Source organism: Malaya genurostris, chromosome 3 (assembly GCF_030247185.1).
Source record: "Malaya genurostris strain Urasoe2022 chromosome 3, Malgen_1.1, whole genome shotgun sequence".
NCBI classification, from domain to species: Eukaryota; Metazoa; Arthropoda; class Insecta; order Diptera; family Culicidae; genus Malaya; species Malaya genurostris.
Window position 1 is genome coordinate 18,389,946 of NC_080572.1, and position 25,785 is coordinate 18,415,730.

At 36.3% G+C, this 25,785-nt stretch overlaps 1 protein-coding gene across 2 annotated transcripts in view; it reads right to left on the reverse strand.

Moving 5' to 3' along the window:
- Nucleotides 1-236: 236 nt before the first annotated feature.
- The window catches only part of LOC131436284 (uncharacterized), a 40,935-nt gene continuing 15,386 nt past the window's right edge, over nt 237-25,785 (reverse strand). For both annotated transcript variants that reach the window (XM_058604924.1, XM_058604923.1), the window contains exons 2-6: nt 6,196-6,425; nt 5,446-6,039; nt 3,002-3,271; nt 2,414-2,578; nt 237-2,344 (exon numbers count right to left, since the gene is read on the reverse strand). In XM_058604924.1, coding sequence (XP_058460907.1) covers nt 2,066-2,344; nt 2,414-2,578; nt 3,002-3,271; nt 5,446-6,039; nt 6,196-6,249 — 1,362 coding nt within the window. In that variant the 5' untranslated portion in view covers nt 6,250-6,425 and the 3' untranslated portion in view covers nt 237-2,065. The remainder of the gene's footprint in view (nt 2,345-2,413; nt 2,579-3,001; nt 3,272-5,445; nt 6,040-6,195; nt 6,426-25,785) is intronic.

A 25,785-nucleotide genomic window follows, 5' to 3' on the forward strand; every position in this document is an offset into this window, starting at 1 on the left:
TTGAACCGATGGAGAGATCAATCCGACTCACGACTGATTTTTAAAAAGGGCGTATGTATTCTTGCATTTCACAAAAATTACCTTTTTCAAATCGTTGGGTCGTAGGGAATCGATTGGGCACTCTAAAAATATATACACTGAAGAAAATTTTTGATTTTTTTTTCTCAATAATTACAAAATAATCCGAAAAAGTTAAATTTTAAAAAATCATGGTTTTATTTTTTTTTTGATAATTTTTATTTTAAAGCTCTTATTAAAACCTACAGATTGATGGCTATCCCATCCGTTCCTTTTGAAAAATGAAGAAATTACAGCTAAAACAATTTACAGATATATTCGAAATTTCAAGTTCTCGTTGAAAGATAATCATTTAAACAGTAGAACTAACGTGACTACGTCAAAATGAATAAACACATGTAGAATCAAAGAGCTGTGCTAGTTGACTACCAACTGTTTACAACCAACGTACGTACCGGCGAATTGCTTACCTAAATTCTACCTGTTTCACATATAAATAGCTATGCATCGTAGAACAGATATTAGTTTATAACAAATCTCTTTCGAAACAGTTACAATACTACAATATGGTTTTCCCAAAGCGTTGTTAACCTTTTCCTGGTTTTGTGTGTCCCGAAAAATTTTTCCTATTAACAGAAACCATAATTGGAAAATTAGAAGCTCAAGCAAGGTTAAATTGAATACCGCGTTGAACATTTGTGATCGCTGTCGTAGGCGGGCTTATAAGGAAAATCATACGATCGTAATGTAATAATTGTAGATATATACATGTAATAATTGTAGATATAGCAAGCAAATAAACAATTCATGGAAATATAAAAAATGGTGTTATAATTATATGTCCAAGTATCTCAAGAACAGCTACTTTTAGAAGAAAGGATATCATGAACAAATATATTGCCTTTAACTTGTAGAATAATATTCTACTGTTTAAATGATTATCTTTCAGCGAGAACGAGTGCCCAATCGATACCGTACAACTTCTCCCTGGACGCCATTTTTGTACAATTAACGGTTTCCGAGTTACAACGATTTGAAAAAGGAAATTTTTGTGGAATGCAAAAATACACACGCCCTTTTTAAAAATCAGTCGTGAGTCGGATTGACCTCTCTATCTGTTCAGAACTTATGGTTTGCCATACTGAAGTCATGTGCAAAGTTTCATCTAAATCGGAGAAGGTCGATTCCGATTTTGTCACTTTTTCGTCTACTCATTCCTGGAATTGCTCTTATGCGAAGTCAAACGACCCCAAATGGTTTTGTGAATGGGTACAACCAAGTCTAAACAATCAGTAAGATCGGCCATTAAACTATTATCTAGGACTCCAGTACCATATTTTTTTTACATTTTACTAACATTGCAGTGATGAAAAGTTAAATCTCATGACCGAAAGTGACAGAGACCATTAAAATCATGTTACAATTGTGATTGCTTTTGTTTACTGCTTTTGAACGCATTTTATTGTAAATTACTCAACCATTTGCACTAGGGTATGCTTATCTTTTTTACTTTCTAAATAGTACTATGAAATACACGACATGCTAGAGTGTAATGAGCTGCTGTTGTGATATTACTTTCCGAACCTCCCTAAAACGGCACACGATGCTAATAATGTTAAATTTCTTCGGTCTTATTGCTTAGGCTTCATGATAAGCGCCTATGAAATGAGGAGAAAATTCCTCCGAGACTCAGCCGGGCCAGACTTTGCTATTACAAGTAACAACAGAACAAAAATGAGGGTAACATTATTATGACTGCTGATAATAACGATTCAAGAAAATCCAGCAGACCATCGCATCGAAGAGGAAAAACAAGACCAAAGTGCCTTCTGATTGTGTATCACAAGAGGCTGTTCTTCGGGATTTGTTCCTTCCTCCACAGTCTACACAGTAATGAAATAATTGTTCGATTATCTACACTTAATTAAAAGGGAGCTCTGAGGATAGCCTCATTTATGACTGTATCTAGATGGGCCGTCTCGTTCATTGGTCTTCTTTTGTTAGATGAGGGACCAGTGTATCTCCCATTCTTCTGACAATCGACGATTCAATGATCCACGTGCTTGGTTAACAAAGTCTTAGCAAAATGTTCATCACTAATAGCCTTCCAATTCGTACCCATAATCTGCGATATTTCCTTTTCGGTTGATTCAATTGAGCGTGAAGCCATCAAAAGCCATAGATAGAATTCATCACTCCAATCCGGATTCCTAGGCCAATCGTCTCCTACCATCAATTGGGTCCGTCGAACGATAAGGTGGCGTAAATTTTTTGCAAATCGTACGATAAGCAATACCGTCACCGTTGAAATCCGCTCACGGATCATCTGAAAAAGAGTGATGAAATTTTTCGGCCGAAAAATTACGATACATCCTTTTCATAAGTACATCCTCACCAGTACGGTCAGACCCGTGCATAATCTCGCCATTAGTACTAGAAGGTTTTCAACTCTTTCTTGCCTCTCGACAGACATAGTAAAATCTGGCAACATTTCATACCCGTACACTGTCAGCGTGGACTGGTATGTATCGATTGCGGCGAGTAATTTGTCCGTGTCAATCTGAAAATGATAACAATATTTTGATCGGCTTTAGTCTCGTCGATAATACGTTCGTTGAATTCAGAGAAGACAATTTTTTAGTGCACACCTTCACACATCACTTCACACTGTTAGTTTTGATGTCCAAAAATTTAGGAGAAATAACATAGCAGGACGATTCAACTCCGTACCTTATCAAAAATCTCAAATTCACCAGAGCAAGTGCTAAAACTAGTTTTGGAATATTTATCTACGCTGTGTATACAATAGAAATATAAAACCTTTATACCCAGTAACATACAGCTGATAAAAAAGAGAGCACTACCAGCTTAAACACACAGGATCTTGAGCTAATATTTCCTTTAAAATAATATGAAAATATACTGCTCTCAGCAGCCAACACACCAAGAAGCCTAGAAAAACGCATTTGAAAATTCTACTCACCATTGTTTTCGTCGTTTGATAAATCATACTGTGCACCGGCGCTTCCGGCTGCAGCAAAATTTCGCCTGCACTTGTGGACTCGACCCGCAGGTGTACCCGCAAATCGGGATTATCCCGGCGAAGCAGTCGCCAGCCCTTGGTCGTACACGGACTGATCGATAGTGCTACCGGAGTGTAACGGTTCTGGAACAGGTACAGGTGTCGTACTTTAGAATCGGCCAGCAGTGTCAGGATGTCGTCGTCAATGTTTTGCGGAGACACAACGAGGATCTGTTGCAAGAATAAACTGTGCATAAATTAAAGTGCAATAAAACCTATTATAGCGAGTGGGTCGATCGATAATACAATCAAGTTTTCTAACAACAAATACTCGATTATGGTCGCATTTTCAGTAATAAATAAATAATAAATCATTTTTATTAGTTGCATTCGTAATAGAGAAGAGCACAAGAATCGATTAGGTTATCACCATAAAACTGCAGTTCGTGAATTGATGTATGCTAATGTATTCACTGTCACCTCTTTGAGTGATATGAAACATGCACCAAAGGTATGGTCCCGTACTGCTGCATACAAACATATGAATGTAGCTCGTACTATCGAGATCATAGAGTACCGCCAGTCATATTTGCTATGTCATCGACCCTTCTTCTTTTCAAAATGACCTCTCCCGCATCACCACCAACAATAGCACTGGAAATGCATCGGTGTTTCCGTAGGATGATGTCACTTACATATGATTTTAACTGTAGCCCCACAGAAAAGGACCATGGGCTGAGAGAATCAGCGAGTGAGCAATTGTGAGAAATCATCTGTTTCACAGCAGACCCGGAAAGTGCCAGCACGACTGCCGCAGATCGCGTGACTGTGATGCAAGTGATCCCCTAAGCAGTAGGAAGCCTGCATTGTGAATAAATGGTGTCTCTGAAAGCACCTCTTTGTTCCATCTACATAATGTTTTCCTGAACTACTCTCGAAGAGGGGAAACTGCTCATCAGTTCCAGTCGGGTGCACTATTGATTTTCAATATCCGCTTATATTATAATGCAAAATAGTGCCGACATGATAGATTTAAGGTAGGACTTATCAGTACTCGGTGTACGCTTTGTGACCTGATTAGAATTTTAATTTATTTTTTCTCCCGACACTGTTGCATCGACTAAATGATTTGTAGACAGGGGCGGCAAGTTCCATGAAATATTGGGGGGTGGGGGGATGGTTCAATAAATTATTACTACAGATCATTGAACTTTGCAATATATAAAGAATTTTTATATAGGAAACGGAGAGATTAGAGCAAAAAGCAACCAAGCAAAAATCACATACACTTCCCCTACTATTCCAGTAATAACCAATATTCGAAAGTGGTACAGTATAGCACATTTCACATTGTAGTAAATTTGTTTAAAAATTTTAGTAACTTAGTTAAAAATATGAAGGATTGCGAAGACGAAATACGGGGATAACCGAAAAAAGTGTTATATCATAAGATATTTCTAACAAATTTTCTAATATTTATTCCAGTTGCCAAAATACTGGGGGGCATTTTTTCTGTCTTGCATCATCGCTCTATACGACGACTTGGCATTTCAAACACCGCTGAGATTCTATTTATTCATGGTTTGATGTGCAATTTATTAAAGTGGAATCCCAGTGGAAAAGATTTCCTTTTAAGGGATCCACAATTTAATTACTACGCTGTGTTGGAAAGAAAGTACAAATATTTTAGGTAATTAGTTATTAATATGAAATACTGTTGACGATAAATACATTACATCACTTATCACACTGCAGCCAGAATCATACCCGAACAAAATTCAGAAATTTCCTAAAAGAGCCTATGACCTTTCAATTGAATCTAAGTTCGAGAAAATCGTTCGAATCGAATTTCCGGGGACCGGTATATCCTATGTGAGTAAAGGCAAGAGTATCTTTTATTTGAGTGCATATTTTTGTCACATACACACCCAGACATTTTTTTCATTTGATATGCTAGATTTTCATGAATGGCATCATATTAGACAACAAGTAAAATTCAAAAATTTGTGTGTGTAGGATTTGGGACCTCGACCTGAGTTTCTATTGTCAATTGGACCACAGAACTAGCTTTTTACAGTTTTTCAAGTGGACACATTTTTAATAATAAAAATTACACATGACATAAATTCTATGTCAATACTGTGTTATGCTTAATATATTCTGCGACATATCAAATTATAACAATTATCATATTGTCCTCGTTAGATACAAACGAAACACAACCGACCAAACACTTTCAAAATGTACTACAAGCACTTACAAAGCAATCTCTCCAACACGCAGCATCGTGCCTGATTGCGATAAACTGTACCAATCGATCCAAAGACGATGCAAATGTGTAACAATTGTTTTACTCCTTTCACAGATCATACGCAATTGGATACAATGTATGGAACGGAACTTACCCGTAAATTCAGAAACAATCCAATGTGCATCACGGGGCAATGCACCATAGTCGCATTGATCAGATGCAGTCGTTTCAGCACCAAGCAGCACGCTTCCAGCACTTCGTCCAGCAAGTGATTCGCCTCGTACCTTTCTAGCATCAAGTCGACCAGTTTCAGGGTTTGCAGGTGAGGTAAGTTGTACATCAGTTTCTTGAGTGCGGCGAGCAGTTGGCCACCCGTGCCGAACAATTTAATCGATTCCGGGTCCTCACTGGATGCCATATTGCACGGGAAGATGTAATTCAGAGATTTGATTTTGGTTCCGCAGCCGATCCATTCCCGCGGGAGCGTAGGCTTTTGATTCTGTTCAATGGCCCACGAAATTGTGGTCATGAATTGAAACATGTTGTTAAACGAGAATACCGGGCGAAAATCCAGTCCCCGGAATAATCTTCCTACAGATAGCAGACAAAGTTGCACACGAGCCGGATCCAGTACCGGTTGCCAACCGGAGTAGTAGTTGTACTTTAGTCTCGAGAGTGTTTTATCTTCTACCAGGAAATTGGACCATACGTTCGGTAGATAGAACGCCAGGTACCAACTGTAGCAGGTCTGTTCGAGAAAGAAACGAAAAATCATCTCATCAGCGAAATGGAATAAATTGAGTTGAGCTTCAGCATCCGCAGCCGCATGCTCCCATCAGCCCAAGACAATTTTACAAAGTTTTATTTCGCATCGTTCTGAGAAAGTCAGACTGTGGTGTCTTACCAAACTAGCATAGTACCGTTCACGGATACTCAGGTGTGCAAAAATGCGCTCCATGATATGTTCCGGTAAATCACACCACTGCGACTGGCCGTTAGATAGCTTATCACTATGTCCGTCATTGCTCTTCGGGTTGGTTTCTTGAGCTCCGTTGAATTCCTTTGCGCCGTCTGCTTGGCTCTCACCTTGGCCACCGTCGTTATCGTCTGCGGCTTCGACGTCTATGTAGCAAGCTGAAAGAAGCGCAACCGGAAAGGACACAAATAAACAAGGTGAGAATGTGAATTATAGATGAACTCATTCTAGAAGTTGCTTTCTGTCCCACATCGACTATGTACCGATGTTTGGGTGTCGGTAAGAATTTTTTTTGTGTTGGTCGTACATAATGATCAAGTTTGTTTGATTGCCGACAGTAAAGTTTGGAATGGATGACTTTGCTCCGGCGGTTGATTTTCTCGACTGGAAACAAAATCGAATTCTATACGGGGGTCTTATTGCTGTTTGGTTGGAGGAATCTCAGCAGTTGTAGTTTATTTGATTTTTATGATTGGGGTTACAGTAAATGATGAACCCAGGTCAAGAATTTGCCCTTTTCCAATTCGATCCACCGATCAAAGGGGCAGGAGCTGACAGTTGATAAAGTAGCTATTCATCGAATTTAATCCAGTCCAGGATAAAATACGTAAGTATGAGCAGTTGAAATAAGAGACATCGTTAATGCACTTTCGGTCAACGCACCGTGCTCAGACAACCTCAACTCTAAAACCTATGGATTCTTCACATGCTTCGAAGGAAGTGATTAGAAGTGTCATTCTAATCAATAGGATAAGATAGAAGTGACAGAAGGCTTGTAATGGTGAGGTTCGTTGGCAGGCAGCAAAAACTATGAAATTCAAAGGTTTTAGTTAATCAAACTCAGGAAAAAATATCACGTAAAGAATTTGAGATAGGCTCAAATTAGGTGCCGTTCAAGTATTTGCACTGAATCAACATCAAGAAATTGTAGCCAAGCAAACCCGGGTAGAAGTGATTGGTAAACCAATAGCAAATTTTATTATTAAAACCGAACATCTCAATGGCAGAAATTAACATTATTTAGTTTGAAATAAGAGTTAAAATATCAAAACCCATAACAAAGTCTATATGAGATAATAGTAACAAAATATCAAATTCTGTCATTGTAATATCAAAACCAGAACAAAATATTTATAGAAGACGAATGTTTCAGTTATTGGATATTCTAGTACTCGGAAAAGAATAATATCATAAGCTTCCCTCTTATCTGATTCTGATCCAGTTTATTCAATTGTATTTTATTTGAAGATAGAACTACGGGATCAATTGTATTTAATTAAATTGAAATATATCATCAATTACTCAATAAGATTTAATAACTTATTTTGATGCTTAACAGATATTGTACTATTCCTCGATTCCTTTGATGAAATATCAAGAAAATATCAAGTATCGCTATGACAGCACAGAAACATCAGGACAAGATATGATGGTGAATTTTTACATTATTTTGTTCTTTGTTTGCAATTCACCTCTACCCGGGAAATGTTTCAGCTGTATTGAAATTGCATTGAAAAACTTATCAAATATTGAATTAAAACCAATAGTTACTGTTAGGTTCCCTATCTCTGATCGTGTGTTATTTCACTAAAGACAAGTGAACAGCCACACAAATAAGAATTTCATTCAATAATTACAGTCTCTGAGAGAATTAGTATTTTTTGTGAAAATTAAGGACAATTAAATTTAAATATCATTTTGATCCTAAATACCTTACAAACTCTGTGCTTTCCGTTGCGGAACTATGTAGACCTTTGAGCCGAATTTAGTAGAATTTTACCCTTTTTTGCATCATCGCTCTAAATGACTTTACTCTATGCAAGCAAGAGCTTGCGTTCCGCTGCAAACTCTCATATTATCAAACTGGAGCGAATTCAGTATCGTTGTTTGCGAATTGCTTTAGGGTGCATGCATTCGACACATACAATTGAGTATTGAAGTTCTGGCGGGAGTTCTTCCATTGAAAGATTGTTTTTGGGAGCTTTCATCGCGACTGCTAATAAGATGTGAGGTACTGAATCCCCTGGTTATTAATAACTAGTTGAGCTTCAATCACAAACAAGATTCATGACAGTATATTTTGACCATATGTCACAGAAAATCGACCCTTCAAGATATATTCCTATCCGTGACAGCCTCCTAAATGTCCCTGACTCAACTTTATTTTTCGACACATCCATGCAGCGCAAAGTGCGTGGAATCCCGGAACACTTACGCTCGATGGCAATCCCAAAAATATTATTACGGATATTACGGATCACGAATTGAAGAGGCTACTGGGTTTGGTATATTCAACAATAATGTTTCGGCTTCATTTAGGCTTCAAGAACCTGGATCTGTTTATATAGCAGAGTTAGCAGCAGTTCATTAAAGTTTGAGTGTAATCGTCACATTATCTTCAAACCATTATTTTCTCTTCACAGATAGTCTGAGTGCAATTGAAGCCATTCAGTCAAACGCTGCTAGAAAAAATGAACCGTTTTTCTTGGGCAAAATAAAACAGTGCCTGAACGTCATATTGAATAATAATTATCAAATCACAATAGTTTGGGTCCCGGCTTATTGCCGCATTCCAGGCAATGAAAGAGCCGATAGTTTAGCCAAACGTGGTGCTATTGAGGGTGAAATTTATGAGAGACCGATTGTTTTCAATGAATTCTGTAGCGCCAAAGAAGCTTCTTGGGATAAAGATGATCTGGGTCGGTTGATGCACTCAATTATTCCTAAAATATCGACAAAGGCATGGTTCAGGAGACTGGATGTGAGTAGGGATTTCATTCGTGTGATGTCCAGATTCATGTCCAATCACTACACGTTAGACGCACATCTCCTTCGAATTGGACTTTCCGAGACTAATCATGTCGTTTGGACATGCGTGGAGTATCGTGATGTCAGATCTCAACTAATAAATTCCTTTCGTACCCAAGGAAGACTATCCAATGTCCTAGCTCGCGACATTCTTACTTGTCGTGATCTTCCTTACATTATTTATTTTATTTTTGGCATTACATTCCTTTTGTGGAATTTAGCCTTTCTGTTTCAACAGTCTTCGCAGCCGATCCTTAGTGTACAGAATCATTGCATGGCTAGTACTATGGATCCTACTGACACTAAGAATCCTTCCAGATCGGGGCTCGAACATACGACAACTGGCTTGTAAAGCCAGCGCCCTATGCATTGAACCGCTAACCCGGGCTTCCTTAAATGAAACTTCTTTATCATTTCATTAAGTTCATTGGAGTTCCAATTTAAATTTTATTTTATGTTAGACTGTTTTCTCTTCTATGAGTTCAACCAATAGCCAACTAGATGATATTGAATAAAAGTGATGAACTGATACAAACAAATCTGAAATAGTTATGAGATCATGTACAAAATATATGTATTTTATTTAATGTAATTTATAATAGCAACTCGCTTGACATAAACAGTGCTTAGATTAACTAATGAATACCAACATACTAATATGATATTCGAAATGTATTAGGCTTAAAGTACTATGTATTGTGGATGTCACGGCGAAGAAAAACTTATGTATATTGTATATGAAAAAAACGTATTTATGGAAAAAATGGTGTGGTATACGCAGCAATATTGCATACAATTAGGAATTGTTTCACCAAAAATATTTCCAAGATATCATAACCCTTTTTTATCGCTTAATAATCCAAACAACGAAATATTTCATTATGTACCATAGATAGAAATCAGAGGGAAAAAAATCCACCATAACAAAAGATAGTGACCATAGCAAAAGTTTTTTAATTTGTGTTTCTAGACAAATTTTAATGAGTAATGAGTATTGTAATTCTTGTAAGTAGCCCTGTTTGTACATTTCTTGTGAATTTTTGTTATATGTGTTTTTGTACAGGGTGATTTTTTAAGAGCTTGAGAACTTTTTTAAACAATAAAACGCATAAAATTTGCAAAATCTCATCGGTTCTTTATTTTAAACGTTAGATTGGTACATGACATTTACTTTTTGAAGATAATTTCATTTAAATGTTGACCGCGGCTGCGTCTTAGGTGGTCCATTCGGAAAATCCGCTTTTTTATCGACAAATTTTGTTCAGCGATGAGGCTCATTTCTGGTTGAATAGCTACGTAAATAAGCAAAATTGCCGCATTTGGAGTGAAGAGCAACCAGAAGCCGTTCAAGAACTGCCCATGCATCCCGAAAAATGCACTGTTTGGTGTGGTTTGTACGCTGGTGGAATCATTGGACCGTATTTTTTCAAAGATGCTGTTGGACGCAACGTTACAGTGAATGGCGATCGCTATCGTTCGATGCTAACAAACTTTTTGTTGCCAAAAATGGAAGAACTGAACTTGGTTGACATGTGGTTTCAACAAGATGGCGCTACATGCCACACAGCTCGCGATTCTATGGCCATTTTGAGGGAAAACTTCGGAGAACAATTCATCTCAAGAAATGGACCGGTAAGTTGGCCACCAAGATCATGCGATTTGACGCCTTTAGACTATTTTTTGTGGGGCTACGTCAAGTCTAAAGTCTACAGAAATAAGCCAGTAACTATTCCAGCTTTGGAAGACAACATTTCCGAAGAAATTCGGGCTATTCCGGCCGAAATGCTCGAAAAAGTTGCCCAAAATTGGACTTTCCGAATGGACCACCTAAGACGCAGCCGCGGTCAACATTTAAATGAAATTATCTTCAAAAAGTAAATGTCATGTACCAATCTAACGTTTAAAATAAAGAACCGATGAGATTTTGCAAATTTTATGCGTTTTATTGTTTAAAAAAGTTCTCAAGCTCTTAAAAAATCACCCTATAGTTATACCAGATGCTGAATTTCCACCGTATGACTATTGACACCTACAAGAGTGTTTGTGACGAGGAACGATAACCTGTTTTTGTAAGTCTTTTCAAAATTGTGATTAGTCGAACATAGTTTGTAACGTCTATTTTTAAATACAGTTCCCCTGAAGAAGACGCAAACCAGTAGCGTCGAAACGTTGGGTGTTAAAACAAAAATATTTGTTTTAATCCAGTATTGACTGCATAGCCGATATGGAAAAAACTGCATTACAATACGCTACCTCTAAACAAAAAGTAACTATCATTTAATCATTAATTTAATAACTTTTTCATTTCGTTGCGCTTTAATTTCTTATCATTTTCACATACATATTTCCAATACAGCATTTTGATCACTCAATACAGATTATTCTCCTGAAAAATATAGATTTCAATGTTGTAATGCTACAAGCTATGCGAAATCGATAAAGCAAGTTGTGTGCATCGTGCGAAAGGCGGGGGTGTTTTGACCCTCATCGGCATATAAATTTGGAACCGGAAGTCGAATCTAGATGAAATTGCGCAGTATCTTTTAAGATAATGAGATCATTAATTTATGTATTGTGAAAAACGGTTTAAACGCTGCTGAGAAATCTAAGTGATTACCGTTTCTGGAGCTTTTCTTTACTATTATCCGTGCTTTCGGAAACGAAAACCGGGGACTAGCAGTCCCAAAGTAGATTTATAAATCCACTAACAAGATCCACCAACTTTCCCAGTAAGTTATTTTATAAATTTCCACCTCGTTTCGCCATCGCTCAAGAAATTGAAAATTTTCCACTTATCGCGCTGTAATACCGGAACCAAAAGTCGGATCTAGAAATTTTTTAGAGGACATTTTAAAGAATTTGAGAATCTTTTATTTGCATCTTAGTTTGTGAAAATAGGTTGAGAAATTTCCGAGAAAATTGAGTACGCATGTACGTTTATTTTGTTAATTTTGTTTGTTTTGTTAATTTTGTTTATTTTGTTTTTTTTTGTTTATTCTGTTTATTTTGTTTATTTTGTTTATTTTGTTTATTTTGTATATTTTGTTTATTTTGTTTATTTTGTTTATTTTGTTTATTTTGTTTATTTTGTTTATTTTGTTTATTTTGTTTATTTTGTTTATTTTGTTTATTTTGTTTATTTTGTTTATTTTGTTTATTTTGTTTATTTTGTTTATTTTGTTTATTTTGTTTATTTTGTTTATTTTGTTTTTTTTTTGTTTATTTTGTTTATATTGTTTATTTTGTTTATTTTGTTTATTTTGTTTATTGTGGGGAGCATGGAAAAGCCCGATGGAGATGAAATTTGGCAATCTCTCTCTCTCTCCATCAGGCAGAAAATCTCTTCATCTATTGTATCAACATATTACAATGATCCAACAGATACAATAAGGCTTAACACTAACAATAAAGACTAACAATTAAAACTAAACCTATAACCCTATAACTAGTTGATGACACCAAGCATCACAAGGCAGCAATAGTGTTCTTAAACGGCATCACAAGGCAGCAATAGTGTTCTGCTTAAATGGCCAGAGAGAGAAGAGAGAAATGGATAGGTAAATGGATGATGAAAGAAGGTGAAGGGGGTGGTAAGTAAGCGTGGTCAAACAGCGGAGCAAGTGGATCTAATTAGTGATCGAAAAGATGGTGAAAGACGGAGAAAAAGAAGAAAGTGCGAGCGGGTTAGTATTTGCAAGCGAACCTGATTAGTTTCCAATAAAAAACAGAAGACGAAGAAAAATGAGAGGAGAAGCAAAAGGGTTAATATCAGCGAGCGAACCTAATTAGTTTCCAACAGTGAGCGGAAAAAGACCTAGTGATGGTTGAACAAAAATACAAACGGTTACAAAAAAATACTGATCTAAAGATAATCTGCGTCCAGATTAATCAATTGCAGAGGTTCGGGACAATCGATACGTGATTGTAAACGCTGGTAACTTCGATGCGTGCAATGTCGATTTGATAGTGAAGTGCCCAGACAACAGCTGCATATTCTAGTGTCGAAGGGACTAGATCATTCACGGAAAATTCACGTTTCAACCATTCTATTATCCTAACACCAGTTTGTGAATAAGTCTAAGTGTGACTGTAAATATATAGTGTCTTCTTGAAATTTAACTAAATGAAGTCGTCTTGAAGTCGTCTGCGAAGGAGAGTTTGTGGCATTTCAATATGAAGATGAGATCATTGAGGTAGAGTAAAAATAAGAATGGTCCTAAGTGACTGTCTTGAGATACTCCAGAGTTGACAGTGAAAGGCACTGTAATGAAGTCTCCGATTTTCACAGATATTAGACTAATTAGATACGACTCGAGCCAATTTAGCAACGATCCACTGAAACCAAGTATTGAGTATTTCTACTGCTATTTGGTGGTTTATTTTGTCAAAGGCTGCAGAGAAATCAGTGTAGATTGCATCAACCTGTAGGCGTGCTTGTAGAGATTGAACTGTAAATGAAGTGTAGCAGAGTAAGTATGTTGCAGTTGATCGTTTCGGCCAGAATCCGGTTAGAGTTTTTTTAATGTAGTTGTTGCTGTTGTGCTTCATGAAATCCAGAACTATAATTTCAAATAAATTAGATACGGCGCATAGTGCGGTTATACTACTATAATGGAATACATCGGTTTTATTTCCCCTTAAAACTAGGAAAATAAATGATTTTTTCCAAATAGTTGAAAATGTTCCTGACCTAAGAGAAATATTTAACAAAATCGACAGTGGAATTAGGAAACTGTTTGAGCACTTTTTCAATACTAACGAAGGAATACCATCCGGTATAGCTTTGGAAGATGATTTCATCTTAATACACGTTTTTTCAATCATAGCAGTTGTTATGAAGGGGTGTGAACCAGTCGGAGAGCGGCTAGGAACATTGATGTTAGCTTTTGAGATCTGATTACTCGATAGAATTTCATCGGAGAATACACTGCTGAAATGTCGTTGAAATAAGTAACAATTATCAGATATCGCCGATGATTCTACGTCATCAAGAAACATTTGATCGGGAAGGCCCGATTCTTTCCTTTCGAGAAAATCAGTTAAGTCATCTTGGAGTAAAGAGATTGAGTTCCATTTTGGGGAATTTTGATCACTCTTTCCGCTACATCTAGAAGCTGATGCCGGAGACCGGTTTATCCGATGTCAGTTGGTGTGGTTGTCAATTTATAAGACATGTGAACTAGAGAAAGGCTATAGCAGGATAAGCACGTGAAATCTGCCACCAAAGGGAATTCATATTGTTATACTACATTCGAAAGGTCATAGATTTAAAACAATTTTCTCAAGATTTCAACCTTTTAACTGCCATATTGACGGAACTAGGGTGGTTCTAATGATTTTTATTTCATTTGATTTTTGAAGAAACCGCTCCTCCGAAAAATTTGAAAAAATCAGGTATATTTGAGGCATTATGGGGAAGGTTTACATTTTTTTAAAATTTTTGAATATGTATTTCTTCCATTGAAAAATACTTGAAAGTTTTAAAACATATTGTTGCCCTCTTCCAATTTTTGCACCACCCCGGATTTTTGAGTGATAAATAAAGATTTTTTGGACATGTTAAAGTGGTATGTTTTCATATTTTGAAAAAAATGTGGACGACCAAAATATTTGATTTTTTCTAAAAAATAAATAACAGTCGGTCGACAGTTGCGTTCCCATCAAATTCTAAGAGAAGGAAACGCATGGTGCTTTGTTCTAGCATTTTCTAGTAGTAGTCAACCATGCGTTTACATAAAGTTCTGTCAGAAGGAAACGCATGGTGCTTTGTTCTAGTAGTTTATGCAACTCAAGCACAGGGCTTAGAAATCAAAGTAACGAAAAGGAGAAAATGAATTTCAACCATTACATAAAACATACACGATAATACTTCGGGTACAACCTTGGAAGGTACAAAGTAAAAACTTACTGGTATGTGGTTCATATATGAATGGTAGTAAAATATGAACGTCGCGAGTATCACACATATGATATTCGGTTACGGCAGTCAAGAACTAGAGCAGGTGTCAGTTTTTTACGTGTTGCTGATGGATGTAAAGGAAGAATAATGAAAGAAAGAAGAAAATTTCATTTCATTACAGTGTCAAAAGTTATAATAAAGATATGTTATCGAGGTCTATAGTTTTCTGGAAAAATGTGTGATAAAGATAAGATTGGAATTTTGTGTTTGAAAACATCAATCGAATATCTTCATGATGGTTTTCATGGTTTGTGGACTGAGAGCGCTATATATTTTTATATTTATTCTAAAATTTGAAACAACAACAGATATAAAAGAAGCGATGCGTTATTTTTCGTTTAAGTTATAATTTCAAGTCATACATTTATCGACCATGTCCATTAAAAAACTTGATTCGCTGAATCGATTTCTTTAATTTTTGAGTGAATGGATTTCTTTAATTTTGTGTAGAAAGCTCCGTACTTTCCATAAAAAATCTGAAAATACATAATGACCTCTCATATACCAATTAACTCAGTAAGTGATTATTCACTCTCAGAGGAACGCCTCCAGGGTTTTACTAGTTTAACATGGCCAAATATCATTGAGCTTCGTAATATGCTGGTGTCAATGAGGAAGATTTAGTCGTATTTTTATTCAAATTGCGAACGGGAAGTTCTAATAAGGTAATATCATCAATCCTTGGATTGGAACGAGAGCAACAAATATCGGAATATAGTAGCTCTGGAATAGAAGCTTTTGAAAAGGATTTTCTTTCAACAATTTTGGATTTAAAGCTTTATCACGAGATGACCTAATTAAGACACACATAGCATAAAAAACTATTCGGGTCCGTAATAAGTTGTATCTCGTTTTTCAAAGCATACAAGGGCTATATCGAGTACACTAAAATTTCGACTGGATATTTGGGAATCCAGCGCCGTTGCTGTGAGTGCGCTATTGGCAATAGAACTGTTTGTTACTGTTCACACGTGGCCGCCATTATTTACTACCTATCCTTATGCTCAGTTTTTATCCAGTGAGTTGAGACCGGAATACTTAAATCAGAACAGCTAGCAACGACTATCAACAAAAGAAGTGACGATGATAAGTCTAGAGAATAAACTAAAATAATCACAGAGAAAATGTGTGCTTTCAAATAGCAATGTATTTTTAAAACATTTTTTATCCCAGTTTCTATTTAAATTCAGTATACAGTCAATAATTCTAAGAAATCGATTCCAACCTTCATCAATGGTCACTTCTGTTTCGATTCCAACCTTCATCAATATTCACCAATATAAAAAAGAAAAATTCAATTCGCTGTTGTTTCAACTCGCTATGTATTTAGTGAAATGTACAGAGCTGTCTAAAAGGAAACCGCTTTGTACGAGACCCCACAGTGCAAATTTGACCATTTCATGAAACACTAGCGAATTATCGAATTATATACAGTCACTTTTGAAACTGTAACGAAATTTTCCTTCTTCCTTTCATTATTCTTTCATTACATCTATCAGTAACACGTAAAAAACTGACACCCGCTCTAGTTCTTGACTGCCGTAACCGAATTTCATATGTGTGATACTCGCGACGTTTATATTTTACTACCATTCATATATGAACCACATACCAGTAAGTTTTTACTTTGTAGCTTCCTAGGTTGTACCCGGAGTATTATTGTGTATGTATTATGCAATGGTTGAAATTCATTTTCTCCTTTTCGTTACTTTGATTTCTAAGTCCTGCGCTTGAGTTGCATAAACTACTGGAACAAAGCACCATGCCTTTTCTTTCTAACAGAACTTGATGGGAACGCATGGTTGACTACTACTAGAAACTGCTAGAACAGAGCACCATGCGTTTCCTTCTCTTAGAATTTGATGGGAACGCATGGTCGACTGTTATTTATTTTTTAGAAAAAATCAAATATTTTGGTCGTCCACATTTTTTCAAAATATGAAAACATACCACTTTAACATGTCCAAAAATTCTTTATTTATCACTCAAAAATCCGGGGTGGTGCAAAAATTGGAAGAGGGCAACAAAATGTTTCAAAACTTTCAAGTATTTTTTAATGAAAGAAATACATATTCAAAAATTTTGAAAAAAATGTATACCTTCCCCATAATGCCTTAAATATACCTGATTTTTTCAAATTTTTCGGAGGAGCGGTTTCTTCAAAAATCAAATAAAATAAAAATCATTAGAACCACCCTAGCCTCGTCAATATGGCAGTTAAAGGGTTGAAACTTGGAGAAAATTGTTTTCAATCTATGACCTTTCGAATGTGGTATAACAATATGAATTCCCTTTGGGGGCAGATTTCACATGCTTATCCTGCTATAGACTTTATTAACTATATTTGCGAAACAAAGTTTATTTTTATACATTCTTCTACAAAAATAAACTATAGAATTTGCAGTTTTTTTTCTCAATTGTCAAAAGTTCAAAAATTTTCCATGGGGCAAAAGTGGTTTTAAAGCCTACATACGTCAATTGAATTGTATGACCAGCGGCTTACGCATTAAACCGCCAACCCGGGTATAGCTATATTTACCAGTGTGCTAATGGTTATGACTGTCAACTGTACTCTTTGTTAAGCGGAAATATTTGTTTATCATATTGTTTTTTTTTTATATAGATAATTTTAATCAGGTCTATATACGCACAAGTTTTATTTGGCCGATTGAGCCGATTTTTTATATTGGACCGCGTTGTCACCCTTTTGATCACTGGAAGTACGATGCGGTGCCTAAGTGTTGCCCTAGAAAAAGTCTAATTACAATGTGTATCAAACAACTTATAGTGAAGTGATTGATCGAACCAGTTCTTCTTCTTCTTTCTTTGTTTGATTGGAAAGGTTACAATGACATTGGGAAGGTTACAATGATACATCCAGCGGTTTCGTTTATAGTCACATGGACTTTACTGTTTTGACTACCGATGGTATCTCGCAGCGTCGTACCGCCGAGCCACTTCAGCACGAAAAAACTTTCTTTCCTTCTCGCGAACTACTCGAATTTCTAAAGCACTATCCGCGAATCAACGTGATTACATGTTGAGAGCTCCACCGGAAGTCATCGAAGCAGTTAATTTGAGTGATAGTACAGCTGTGACAAGTGTGTGTTGATAAGTCAAAAGTACTATTTATTGAATATTGCTGTTTAGCGAAACTAAAAAAAATGCTCAAGCGATGAAAACTGCGAATTTTACCGTTCAAAAATAAACGACGTCAACCTATCGAAGCGTCAACTGTATATCGTTGTCGGTGTTATCAGATTTATGTTATCAGATTTATGTTATCAGATTTATATGGAATGTGTGAAAATTTACAAGTAAATCGTGTGATTCAAACTGAAAATCAAAAATTCATTCAATTTTTTCGGTAGTAGTGTTTTTTCTCGCTTTGTTTACAGCAATGCACAGTGGTTCAAAACGGGAAATTAGCGTGACAAAAATATTTTCACTATTACATATAAGTTTTTTGTAGTTGGTGACTTCACAAAAGTTATTTCTAATCAAATGGCGCTTCTTTCAATGAAAAAAGTTACTAGGGTGGTTCTTATTTAGATTGAAATCTAAAAATCTAACTTTTTTAATTGAGCTCAAAAACAATTTCAATGTACAGAAGAGTTGTAATAATTTTTTATTTTGAGTAACTTTGCTGAAAAAAGCAGTTCTCTAGCTTTTCATTTGATCGAGTTACATCAATTTTACCGAGTAAAAGTAGGGTGGCTCCTGAAAATACACCTTTTTCAGAAACGTTCTATGGAAAAGCTGTCTTCAGAAGAGTTGTTGAACTAATTATTGCGCACAATTTTGCAACTAATATATAATAGTGAAAATATTTTGGTCGCGCTAATTTCCCGTTTCGGACCATAGTGCAATTTGAATAGGAGAATCAGGTTATTGGTGAGATCGTTTCTTAGAGATTTTTTTTTATTTAGTCTTTATATATTTCTCTCTACTAAAAATCGGGCTAGACTAAACTCCATCGATTATTCAGGGAACGTTTGATCCATTTTTCTTATGGTTAAACGCTTAGTTTAAGATACGCGCGTGAAATTTATAACCGTGCAGATATTTTTTGCGACCGTATTTAACAACGGTGGATGTAAATTTAGTTTGGACTGCAAGGAGGATCCATTTGTTTTTTTTTTTGTAGGAGAGTAGATATCGAAAATACTTCGTATTACCTAACGTTGTATGTTATACGTTATTAAGACGTTGTACAATATTACTGCTGTCTATTGCAAAAAAAAACAGAACACAATGAATTAAATATATGAACGGATAGCGAGCCTCTCCACAGCCCGCTGTCGGAGATTTACGAGTTTCGGAAGAAATTTCGTATTTTAGTTAGAAGCACATATTAATACAAAATGCGATAAAATTGCAACCTATTCTCGGTAGCCGGCTACCCAGATCAATAAACACATAATAATATTAGAAGTAATAAGTAGAACACATTATTTACCAAGATAAATCCATTTCCTCGCCCCACTAACACCACTCCTTTCCTGTGACAATTGTGGTGATGAAGAGAATTCCGCGGTCACTAGGAGCAACAATTGTTGAACTAGCATTCCTTTTCTTCCCTTATTGACCTGCATGGACGTGGCCATCTACGTTATTGACCAGTCATTGTTCTAAGTCAGCTTAGGTTGCACGTTGAACATGATCTACTACTCCCCAAGTATCATGCATTTGGTTCAATATGCAAATTCAACTGGTTTCTGATCAATCGCGGGAAAGTCACGAGCGGTCTAAATTAGCTAAGCTAAGCTTGGACCTCGTTGTCACCCTTTTTCTAGGGGGAGATGAGCTTTCATTTCCTTCCAAAAATATACCTCGTAATTTGATCACAATAAAAAAAAATGTGCAAAGCCCACTATGCTAAAAGTTCATTTCAACGACTTTTTTCCCGTAAGAGATGGAAAAACGATGTTTCCTATAAAGTTTTAGAACTTCTAACGAGAAAAAACTTTGCCAAAGAAGCTATAGGTCTAACGCAAAAAGTTTCGGATATATAAAGCATTTCGTTTGGAATCCCTTAAAATCATGTCTACTATGTTCGAGACAATTACTAAACCCATAAAAATACACATTTTGTACGATTTGGCCTTTTCCTTGAAAAGTTATTTAACATTTTACCTTTTTTATACATTAACTTAAACTACTTATAGGAAGCAGGGTCGCAGACCAAAAGGCACATACATATACTTTTTGAAAGGCTGAAATCAAGTAATGTAAAGTTGCAGTTCGGTTTTACATCTCATCCAAGTCAGTCGATAAACAAAACCGCTTACGTTGGGGACAGAAGAAACCAAGTACAGTATTGTGTAGTGAACAATAGACCGCGGAAATGAGTGAACAAAACGAACAAAAGCTACCGCCGACACGAAAGAATACAATTTTTGTTGACTTTAGGCAGTGCAAAATTCGACCTTCGATACGAGAACTTGAAGGTTTGCTTAAGGAGCAAATGCATCTTGACATTAAACGTGTGCATTTACTTCAATGCAATAAGACGAATAATGATGTTGACATCCAGTTTTACAAAGAGTTGGATGCAATTCAATTCGCAAAAGACAATAACAATGTGCACTATGTGGAGCACGAGAACATTAGGTGCAACATTCCAGTATATATGGATGATAGTGCTATAGAAGTGCGTGTGCACGATCTTCACTCAAGTGTCACCGATTATTATATTCGCAAAACTATGTCCCAATACGAAGAGATTCTCTCTATCGAAAAAGAAAAGTGGAAGAATTTTTTCCACGGTATTCTAAATGGCGTACGTTTATTACGCATACACTTGAAGAAGCCTATATCTTCTTATGTGATTTTCGGCCAAGATTCAAGAATTCCGTGCAAATCACTTGTTACCTATGACAATCAGATGGCCACATGTCAATATTGCCAAAAAGCTGCTCACTACGGTAAGCCATGTGATAAATTGGACAAGGAGACAACTACACCAAAGGACAACGGTGCTTCCTTCACACCAACTAAAAGCTACCCCCAGTACACCTGTGACAGTCACCAACAACAGTGAAGCATCCCCTTCAACGAAACCATCCAACGTATCCCCTATAGAACAAAGTACATTAGCTGCAGTTAACAACTTACCATCCAACCAACCAGCAACTGTAAACAATGTACAACAAGACTCATCTCCAGCAACTAGCAATGAAACCAACAACAATACCATCGATGCGGCAATGGATGACGAGACGAACCACGAACGAAGTGTCCCTCAGTCCTCGCAGGATGGAAATGGAAGCTCCTCTCCCCCTAGAAAAAGGGTGACAACGAGATCCAACTCAAAAAAAAAATTATTTAAAAAATCGGTTCAATCGGCAACGTAAAGCTTGTACGCAAATAGGCCTGAATAAAATATCTTTTAAATAAAAAAAAAACGATAAACAGTGTACAGAACCATTGCATCGCTGGTGCTACGATTCTACTGACACTACTACGAATCCTTCCAGGTCAGGGCTCGAACATACGACCACTGATTTGTAAGTCCAGTGCCCTATGCACTGAACCGCCAACCCGGGCATCGATTTTATATACAATCGCGTTTTTCTCGGAAGTAGGTTTTGAAAGTACGTATCTTTCACCAATTATTTTCAAATTTTGCACACACTTCCTACATGTAAAATGCTTGACCCCAACGTTTTCATTTTTGTTACTTTAGGTAGGTTTTACTGCTAGAAAATGGCGGCATTTGTGTGAAAAATCATAGTTTTGACTTTGAACAACCACCAAAAATTAAAAAAAACGAAAAACATCTACTACAATTATTCTGCTTCGATTTGTTTACTTCTGATTAGTCTCCACTGAGATACTGTGGACACCGCAAATCATGATTGCTAAGAAACGTTCTCAAAAATACTCTTTCGCCGCTTTATTTATCAATATTTTACCACGAAAAAATTGTTGTTCGAATGTTATTTCAATCGAAATATTTATTGAAAAAAAAACTAATTCCCTGAGAAACATCAAATATCTTGCTTTGTAGTTTCAAGCAACAATACTTGCATATTTTCTTTTTTCGTCATTTTAATGAAGTAAATCGTTGTGCGAAACCCAAATTGTAACACACTACAAATACCTGCCTGACTTTGGTGTGGAAACTAGTTTTATAAATCTGCACTGGGACCGAAAAATTAGAACTGAAGGTCCTCGCACATGTCAACAAGCCAAGTTACTCTCGAATTACTGTTCCATTAGACAAAAATGTTCCATATTCTCCAGTAAAAAATATCAGAACTTGGCGAAAGAGTAGAAGCAAACATGGTGCCTGCGCATACGTTTAGCCTATTATCTACAGAAATTTACCTCGTTCGATCCCTCATTCGATCACTTAATCAACGGATCAGCATCCAAAAAGCAATTATGGCGGATCATAAATTATCACAATTGTGACATCCTGGCGCACATACGGAGATTTGAGGACAACTAAATCCATCCGATTATCTACATCCTTGGAGCATAAACTCCTTTTTGCATTCAATTGTAGGGTTAGGTAAAAGTTTGCAGCATGACTCATATATGAACATCAGTTCGCGTTCACATCTCATCCAGGCAGTCTATAAAACAAAACCGCTTACGTTCGGGACAGAAGAAACCAAGTATTGTCAAGTGAACAATAGAACGATCTTGAAATGAGTGAACCAAACGAACAAAAGCTACCGCCGCTACAAAAGACACCAAAAAGCTGTTCACTACGGTAAGCCATGTGATAAACAGGACAAGGAGACAACTACACCACACCACACTTCCTTCACACCAACCCAAAAAAACCAGTACATCGGAAACAGCCATCAACAACAATGACCTATGGACACAACACACCTTCCGGAATCGGAGACCGGAAACCTGGATAGTCGGAATCGGTTTGTTTAGCTGCTTACTAATGATGGCTATCGATTTGTGTAGCTTTGACTCCAGTTTGGAAAATTTTTACGGTTCTTATTTCGGCACTTTAAGTTTTACCCTACAACTCCAGAACCGGAAGTCAGATCCGAATGAAATTCAGGAATTCCGTATGTGGTAACGAGGCGTTCCATTTGAATCCTCCAGACCAATTTTCACTGGTATATTTTACAATTGATTGCATCACCTTTCTATATGAGAAAGGCAAATTCATTCAATTTAATGAAAAATAAAAAAAAATCACAGTTCGCTTTCACATCTCATCCAAGTCTGTACAACAAAACCGCTTACGTGCAGGACGGCAGAAACCAAGTACAGTATTGTGTAGTGAACAATAAAACGATTCCAAAATGAGTGAACTAAGTGAACAAATGCCACCACGAAAAAAAATTATTGACTTCAGGCAGTGCAAAATTCGACCTTCGATACAAGAACTTGAAAGTTTGCTTAAGAAGCGAATGCATCTTGATCTAAAACGTGTGCTCGTGCTTCAATGCAACAAGACAAACAACGTTGTTAACATCCAATTTCATAGAGAGTTGGATGCCATTCCATTAAGATCAAGGAAATAGATGACATCAAGATCCAGCAATAAAGAAAAAAAATTTTTTTTGTTAAAATGCCACGTTAAACCAAAGTGAGCCGAAATAAAAACAATGGAAAAATTTTTCACCCCAACAAGGCTTATCGTGAGTCTGATGGAAAAATTTGAGAGAAGCCGGAAGATTTGCGAGATTGGTAGTTGTATTCAGTGCCGTAGTTGTTCAAATTTCATTGGTTAGACGCTGACTTTGTTGATGGGGCACCTTGATTTCCGTGGTACAGGGGCGCATTTCAATTGACTGAAGTTAGATTTTATAACGGGGTTTGTTGCTTCTTCATCTTTGTATTTTTGTATACAACAGTTATAAAGCTCTAGTATCAGACTTATTTGATGCGAGCGGGGCACCGTATTTTCCTCGACAACTCCTTTTTAACTCTTTTTGACTTTCTCATATAGAAGGGCTATGCAATCACTGTGCACGGAGAACCCTTCGATCATAAAATTGCGATATCGCAGTTTTTGATTTTTGCGATAGTTGATTTAACTAATTTCCTTTTGATTCAACCAATATGGTTTTTGATTTGCATATATTCAAGTAGTTGAAAAATATGTTGTTTTGAATGCTGTCAAATGGCGGAGACAGTTGAAAGCAAAACAATAATTGCAATGCAAAATCAACAACTTTTTTAGTTGAAATCTGTTCGCGTCGCTCCAAAATGTCAATGAAAACAACATCGATGGTTAAAGCGTTTGGTGAAATTGTGTTCATTCGATTTGAGAAATTCATGATAACAAGTGTTTATCTAACAGCGGTGTTGTGATAAAGTTAACCTTGTTTAAGATGAAAAAGATTTGGTGACAAATTAGAAAATGTTTATGAATGATCATCTTGTAATCTTTCAGGTATGCGCAAAAATTTTATGCTTCAAATTCGATCATTGATTTACTTCCAGCAGACTGTTTTACTTCCAGCTGTTTGATACCGATGATGATATTCATACATTAGCAATAAAACGCTTTTTGACATGAATTTAATTTATAAAAGTAACAGGAGCGAAGGGTTTCAAAAACACAGAACGCGCTGCGATTGAATGACGCGTTTGAATTGCCGTCGCAAAATTCCAATTCCCAGCGGTTGATGCACCCAAGCTCATATAAATTAACTAAAATTTTCGCAAATCAATAACATTGTTCGAATTGATTCAACTATTTGCAATGTCTAAAACAAATAAAACCGATTTATTTTTCAACTAACATAATTTTGTTTCAATAACAACACCAGTTATTTCAACTAAAATATTTGTTGAAATTGAAAGGTATGTGTCCTCACTAATTGACAGCATTTTTTTTCAAACAGTTAAATTAGTTGTTTCAACCATCGTTTCTGTTAAACGAAAAACAAAAATGACAGCTTGGTTAAAACAACAATCGATTAGTTGTACCAAATTTTAACCAATCGAATTCAGAAAATCAACTAATATTCTGGTTGAAATTGGATCGCGGGTGGTTCCGTGCATGGAAACCGACTTTTGAGCTTCTATTCACAAACATAGATTCAAATGAAAGGTCTTACGGTCCTATAGATCGCCATTAAATTATATTCCGATCCGTTTTCCGGTTCCGGAATTACAAGGCAATATGTGCAAATCTATGAGAAAATGCGCATTCAATTTTCTCGGATATTCCTTAACCGATTTTTACAAAATAAGATGCAAATCAAATTTCTTAAAATTGTTTAAAAAGTCCCCGAGGAGATGATCCAGATCCGATCTCCGGTTCCGGAAATACAGTGCGATTAGCAAAATTTTTCAATTTCATGTGTATTTTTTCACAAGCGATGGCGAAACGAGGTGCACATTTTAATAAAAACTACTGGTAAATTCATCTAGTTGGCAGACCTTCTTAGTTGGTGGATATATAAATCTACTTTTAGACTACTAGTACCCGGTTTCTGCTTTCAAACGCACCGGTGGTAGTGAAGAAGAGCTCCAAAACCGGAACTCACCTCGATTTCTCGGTAACGGTTTAATCGATTTCCACAAATCATGATTCAAAATAAAGCTCTCAGTGTCTTAAAAGACACTGTGCAATTTCATCCGACTTCCTGTTATGCAATTATAGGGCAATAAGTATCACAACTTTCAAACTGCTATACAAAATTATTCCAAATCGGTACGCATCGGTACGTGCTGGTACGGAATAAGAAGAAAACAAATCACCAGTTTGCTTTGTTCTATTTTGTATAGCGTGCAGGGTTGCACATTTAAATCTATATTAA